Source organism: Atta colombica, unplaced genomic scaffold (genome assembly GCF_001594045.1).
Source record: "Atta colombica isolate Treedump-2 unplaced genomic scaffold, Acol1.0 scaffold100, whole genome shotgun sequence".
In the NCBI taxonomy this organism is placed as follows: Eukaryota; Metazoa; Arthropoda; class Insecta; order Hymenoptera; family Formicidae; genus Atta; species Atta colombica.
Window position 1 is genome coordinate 1,450,951 of NW_017259185.1, and position 7,045 is coordinate 1,457,995.

General features: G+C 32.1%; 1 protein-coding gene across 2 annotated transcripts in view; it reads right to left on the reverse strand.

Moving 5' to 3' along the window:
- Positions 1-7,045, reverse strand: part of LOC108685842 — a 118,994-nt gene that overhangs the window by 1,372 nt on the left and 110,577 nt on the right. For both annotated transcript variants that reach the window (XM_018190843.1, XM_018190836.1), the window contains 14 exons: positions 6,778-6,863; positions 6,239-6,452; positions 5,965-6,055; positions 5,397-5,593; positions 4,193-4,287; positions 4,023-4,089; positions 3,478-3,531; positions 3,289-3,390; positions 3,139-3,210; positions 2,868-3,030; positions 2,315-2,472; positions 1,906-2,064; positions 1,080-1,214; positions 809-982 (listed from right to left, as the gene is read on the reverse strand). In XM_018190843.1, coding sequence (XP_018046332.1) covers positions 812-982; positions 1,080-1,214; positions 1,906-2,064; positions 2,315-2,472; positions 2,868-3,030; positions 3,139-3,210; positions 3,289-3,390; positions 3,478-3,531; positions 4,023-4,089; positions 4,193-4,287; positions 5,397-5,593; positions 5,965-6,055; positions 6,239-6,452; positions 6,778-6,863 — 1,764 coding nt within the window. In that variant the 3' untranslated portion in view covers positions 809-811. The remainder of the gene's footprint in view (positions 1-808; positions 983-1,079; positions 1,215-1,905; positions 2,065-2,314; positions 2,473-2,867; positions 3,031-3,138; positions 3,211-3,288; positions 3,391-3,477; positions 3,532-4,022; positions 4,090-4,192; positions 4,288-5,396; positions 5,594-5,964; positions 6,056-6,238; positions 6,453-6,777; positions 6,864-7,045) is intronic.

Here is a 7,045-nt window from a genome sequence, read left to right on the forward strand (position 1 = left end):
TCGTCGAGTCACGATTCTTGTCTTGTCTTGATTAGATATCCTCAAGTAAGAGTCTAGACACTCAGAGTGCGTTCTACTTCCTACACAGTTGGAAATTGTGCTAAATTTAACATAAATGCATGTCCCAAACGGTCCACTCCAATTTTTGAATTAATTTTACATAAGATGAATATGTTAGAATAGTAACACAAATGTAAAAGAATAAATATAAAGAAAAATAATCGATATTGTTTGTAAACAAACCGTGAAAGCATATTTTTTGTCAGAAAAATTAACATTTATGATATGTTAATCCGTGTTAAATTAACACGGATTTTATTCATTTGTCTTAGAATTTACGTTTTAAAACACATTATTTTTATGTTATTTGTTCACTTACTCATAAATTGTGTCATTTTGACACTAAAAATTTTGAATATCAATTTCACAAAAAATCTTTAAATAACATAATTACATTATGTTAAATTAACATTTGAATATGTTAAAAAATTCAACACAAACAGTTAACAAGAATGATTTCCAATACAAATACATAAATTTTTTTACTGTGCAAAGAACACATCAAGAGAAAATCAAAATGATCTTTTGACATCATGAAAGTCGAAATGATTTTTTTATTACAAAAATTTGATTGTTTATTGATAAAATTATGTTTGAATTTCCTATGATTATTTTGATAGCTCAACAAATTTTCAGATCTAAATCAACTAAATTTTTAGATATTTTGGTAAAGTCTTCCTTTTGTGCAGTTCTTATATATTTCGCTTAATGTTTTGATTTAATTGCTTAGCTAACACGTCGCTCTTACCTGTCATTGTTTGGCGGAATGATACCTAGCTAGCTTCATTTGCAGTGGATTAGATATCTTCATATGAAAGGCGATGTCGTCCAGGGAAGCATCGCGGACGTCCAATCCACCAATCGCTACAAGCTGATCACCTTTGCAGATCTTACCGGTTTCGATAGCCTGACCGCCCGCTGTCTGTAGAAGTAGAAAGTAATAGAATGCGAGCAGTGTAAATTATGAAACATAGATGCAAGTTATAAATCAAGATATAGAATTGGAGAATCGGACTTACTAGCTCCTTCACGTAGACCCCCTTGTTACTCCAGAACGCGGCGAAACAGAGACCAGCTCCTTTACCGCTCTTTTTCTGTATCTCGACCTCGTATTCCTCGGCTGGTTTCTCATGACGGAATACTGTCATCGTGATCTGTAAACGACCAACGAAATCGAGTCACGCTCGCTCAATCAATCAAACGAGGATATATAATTTATATTACTTATATAAATTATATTGTTTATACACACTTGGCAAATTTGTATTAAATTTAACACAAGATGAATAGATTAGATAGTAACAAAAAATATTATGTAAAAAATATTATGTAAAATATTATATAAAAAAATACAACACTGAATAAAAATATAACATTGACACAATTTGTAAGCATATTTCTTCAGTAAAATTAACATCTATAAAAATAATGTATTTTAAAACGAAAAATTTAAGAAGAACGAATAAAATATGTATTAAATTAATACATATTTTATTCGTTCTTCTTAAATTTTTCGTTTTAAAATACATTATTTTTATGTTATTTTATCTTATTTTTTCACTTACTCATAAATTGTGTCATTTTGACACTAAAGAAATGTTAAATATGAATTTAATATAAATATAATATTAGAATAATATAATAATATTGTGTTCAATTTACACTTGGATATGTTAAAAATCCAACATAAAATTTTAACAAGAACTTGGATGGACCAATTTCAACATAAATACAAAATGTCTTTTGCTGTGTATAAATTATGTCTCAAAAGAATTGTCCTATATCTTCTCTTCGTTCATTCATTAAAATGGGTGTGATTATTTAACAAAGTGTAATGTTACGTACAGTCCCAGGAGCTTGCTTCAGGACTGTCTCACGAGCTTTGTCGTACTCTATTTCCATGAAACTCTCATTGCCTATGCTGAGAATCTGATCACCTAGTTGTAACCGGCCGTCCTTCCCAGCTGCGCCTTCAGGAGATACGTCCAGAACGAACACCCCGTTCTAGAAGAATTATTATCTCTCAAGAGTACAAATATTAATATCGATAATTGTTTAATAATAACTAAATTGTTATTAATATTTTTGAAATTAATATATATCTATAACTAATTTATGATATTTGTTACTTATTGCATTCTACATTTTAACAGAACGTCTAACGATAAAAAAAAATAAAAGAAATTTTGAAAAGTATTGCGATGCGACATCACGCGAATAAATATATATATATTGAAAATTATTAAATACTTACACAAGGAGTATTAGAACCGCCAGCGATGTAAAAACCTATACCTTGGTTCTTCTCCTTCTGAAACTCTATTGTTGCTTCTTTGCTAACTTCGATTTTGCAAGTCTTGGGATCCTGCCGAACCTTCTTCTCTTCGGGTTCTACCGGTTCCTTGCCGGTCACTAACATTACAAGAGTGGGGAATCAAACATTAAATACAAAATCGTATATAGTTTCAAGAACGAAATGTATGCGTGTGTTACGAGATTTTCCGCAAATAAAATATATGGCAAAAATATATATGGAAAAAATGATTTTGCTGAAATATCTAACGATTTAGCTAGATACAGATCTGAAAATATTTTGTTGAACCGTCAAAATAACGTAAAATATTTTGATAATAATGCTAAAAGTTTTAATACTCCAGCAACCAATTTAAGCGTCCTATATAATTATTTTTATAGTTCAACAAAATTAAATATTTTTAGATCTGTTTCTAGCTAAATTTTTAGGCACTTTATCAAAATCGTTTTTTTTTTTTTTCGTATAAAGATACTAATCACATTATTAAACTCACCCGAAACTGTTCCACTCTTTTGCGGGGTCTTCTGTGCAACCGAAATTAACAAATCATCCTTGAGTTCTTTACTCTTCTGTTTCTCCTTCTGTTCTTTATTCTCATTAGGATTACAAACTACTAGCTTAACGACACCTTCCGCTTTCTTCAATAATTCCGTCGCCTAAAAAAATTAGAATAAAGAGTAGAATATAAACTGCCTAACTGTTTAATATAAAATGCCTAAATAAAATATAATTTATTTAAAGAAAAGAACGTGAAAAATACGAACTTCATCGTATGTACGGCCTAATAAGCTGTCCAAATTAACGGCCAGGATCATGTCTCCCACTTGCAATCCAGCCTGAAATATCGGATTGTAAAGTACACGAGTTTCGCTTAAAATAGGTCTCTCAAGGTCGTAAGTACGAGCGAAAATTACCTGTTCCGCCGCACTGCCTTCTTGAATGTCGGACACGAAAATGCCTTGCCCTACAGCTAGATGTTTCCCTTCGATGATCATTATGCCGAGGCCGTATTGACTCTACGAATTGATCGACAATTAGTTTTAGAAAGTAAGATTGTGTAATATTGATTGGCTGACTAATTTTGTATAATTATAGTCACTTGCCTTCTTCACTCGCACGTCACGAACTCCTTTGTACTTCTTGAAATCTATATAAACCTGTAACACGTGAAATGTTTCACGACAATATGATACAGCTATCAAATATTCTAAAGTATAGAATTATATAACTTTATTTTGTAAAAAAATGTTCAAATAAATTCATAGCATCTTGGATATCTTTTTCTTATCACATGATCTACTAGACATTCTGTATAATTTAAAAATAATTTTTACATTGATGCTCAATAGATTTGAATATTTAAATTTCTGAATTTTCAGATGATAAATAAATTGTCCTATATATTAATAAGTAATTCAGCTGTTTTATATTTCAAAATATTCACAAAATATTCATTAAAATTTGTCATTATTCGTTTATATGTTCATTAAACATAATTATATAGTATTTTTTTCCTCGCAGTCGCTGTTAATTGCAACAAGTCAAGTATATTATTATGATGGAACAATCAATTACTTTTCATTGATATATTTTATGAACTGCAACGGGTAAAGGTAAAAAAAAAGGTGGACGCCGCGAATTGACTTACGTCATCCAAGGTTGGTGGAAATTGGACTATCGGCTTTACGGCGATGTCGTCGACAGCCTTCGATCGTCTGCAACCGGGACACCGAAATCCGTTTATAGTTTTAATGAATTTTGTTATACATATCGTCTCTACGTCATGTTACATCGCGGAAAAAGCTCTAAGTATCTCACCGATAGACGATGATTTTGAAGAGAGTACCGGCCATGCCTTTGATAAGAGCGGAAGCGTTCAGATGACATCGTCCTTGCAATACGTAGCCGTTTACCTAAGTGAAACAAAAGATATTTGATTTATTTTTAGTATTTACTATATTACGTAATAGAATAAAACGCATAGTAAAACGCGACTTGTAAAACGACAGCTAAGAAATAAGTGTAACATTCTTTTGATCGTTTGTAGGCGCTATAAAGATAAAAAATAATTTTAATAAAAATAAAATAGAGGCTTGAGTGTGTGCATTCGAATATGATTTAATTTTTTTTTTGATACTTTCATTGACTCACGGATAATTTTCAAATTATTACATAATTTTTTAAATTACATAAAATTACTTAAAATTCTAAATACTTTAATTATATTTTAAAATTCTGTATAAAAATTCTATAAAAAATTCTATTTAAAATTCTATAAAAAAATATCATAAAATTTGAAGGCTTACTTTTTTTTCTTAATGAAAATTTTTCTTTGAATTTTTTATACAATTTTTCAGAAATTTCATGTAAATTTCATAGTTCTTCAGAATTTCTGAATAATTTCGTAAAAAATTTCTCTTGAAAATGATGAAATAACTCTTGAAAAAATTTCTCAGATTTTGCATTCAAATTAAAACACTTTTCAAAAGAATCGAAAGAGTTTTTCATTTTTTTAGAGTCTACATTTTCTTTATACATACATTCTAAAATATATTCTAACATTTCTCATTCTACAATTCCTGAATAAATCTTATAAAATCTAAAAAAAAATTTGACATCTTTTCAGAAATTATAAAATGAGAAATATTTTGGAATTTAACATTTATAAAATATTTTAAGAAAAGACATAAACTTTCTCAGTATTAAAAAAAATTATTTCAATTCGTACATAAAAACTTTGACAAAACTTTTAACTAGAGTTTATCTTTATTATATTATCTGCAATAGAATTATGTTGCGTCCCAGCTTAGTAAATATACATTCCAGACAGAAGCATCAGTGTTGTGTTATTTTATTCGAGAAAACCCACAACGCGTAACGTCGCGTCGGATGAGTTAAACGGATTATAGACGGCGTGAAACGAAGGTTAAACAACTCGACGAGGTAGTAGTCGAGGGGAACCGTAGTCATAAATGGCACATCGTAAAAACGGGAGAAAGCAGAAGGGGAGTGAAATACCCACCTCTAATATTTCGTCACCGATAAGAAGCCCGCCATTTTTGTGAGCTGCACCCTTTGGGTTGAGACCGCAGATGAACACCGCCATTCGGTTTCTGTCCTTATGTCCCGCCAGAGAAATTCCCAAACCCCGCCGATCCTTTTCGAGGGTGACCATCAATACCCTGTGCCCAAGATTCTGGTATCTCTTCTGAACCTTCTCTGCAAAATTAAAAAGACGTTCTCATGTCTGGTGAGGAACGATCGGCCGCGACATTAACCAACGAGTATCATCCGAAACGCACACATTGGATTTTACGTATTTTAGAATGATTTTAGACATAATCTAATTTAGACATAATCTAGTTATCTTTCATATCGATCATACGGATTGATTGATTGATCGGATACATAATAAAATTTATTATTAATGGAATTTCACTGTTATCAGCTACCGAACGTGGCGGAGTGATCACACAGAATGAATATCGATCTCTTCAATGACGTAAATAGTATATAAATATCAATTGTTTCTGAGTCGCAGTGTATATTTAGTACAGAATAATACGTCTTATGTTATAGTATAAACTCACTGGTCGTGTAGCCGAACTCGTCCTCTTTCTCCGGATCCGCTTCGATCTCCGCCTTCGTGCGCTTCACGTTTCCAGCGCTTCTTCGCGAGATCTAGACAAGCGATTTTTACTGCGTGTTATTATTGGCTGTTTTCCTTTTAGGAGACAAACGTCATTTTATCCTTCTTGATATTTCATGAATAACAAAGATAGAATGACATTTGTTTCGATTGTTTCTTTTAAAAGGAAAGCAGCGCAAGTAAAAATTAAGAATATCAGCTTTGGCTCGGGTTACCTCGATGCCGCTCTTCGTGTAGACATTTCCTTCCAACATGCGTGTGTCCTCCTCGTCCTCCGAGCTCTCATCTGAAGAGTACTTGGGCTTTTGGGAAGGCTTCGTGATGGCAGTCGTCGCATGATCCTCTCGTTCTTCACTGACCTCACGAAGGATACCCTGATTCACGGGTGGCGACGGGGCTGTTTTCCGAATTGACTTCTTCATAGAGGATCTGAGAAATACAACGTGCACTCAGGAAAAATCACAGCACTCTGACATCGACTTTTCATGTAACGCGAAACACTTGTGCACGAGAAATAACCGATAAAGAAAAAAAATGCGCATTTTTTATGAGCATTTGTATTTATAAACTTCTAAGAGGAATCCTATTATAATAATAATAGGATTCCTATTGTAATGATAAATTTATATAAGAATTTAATATTTATAATAATAAATATAGATGCATAAATATAGATAATTATAATGGTTTATTAAATAGATAACTGAAAGTGAGAGAATTGAAAATAAAGTTTATAATTTCTCTATAATTATACCTTCTCGCACTGAAAGTCGAGCCATCCGAACTTTTCGAACTTTGCCTCTGGGAATCCCCGCGCAAAACGCCGTCCTCGAATCCTGGCTACGCAACAAATAAATTGACATTTTCAGAAATGGGGGATTAAAATCTCTTTCAACGTCAATAAAATATTATCTTCTCTAAAAACACACACACACGCACGCACGCGCACACACACACACACACACACACACACACACACACACACACACACACACACACACACACACACACACACACACACA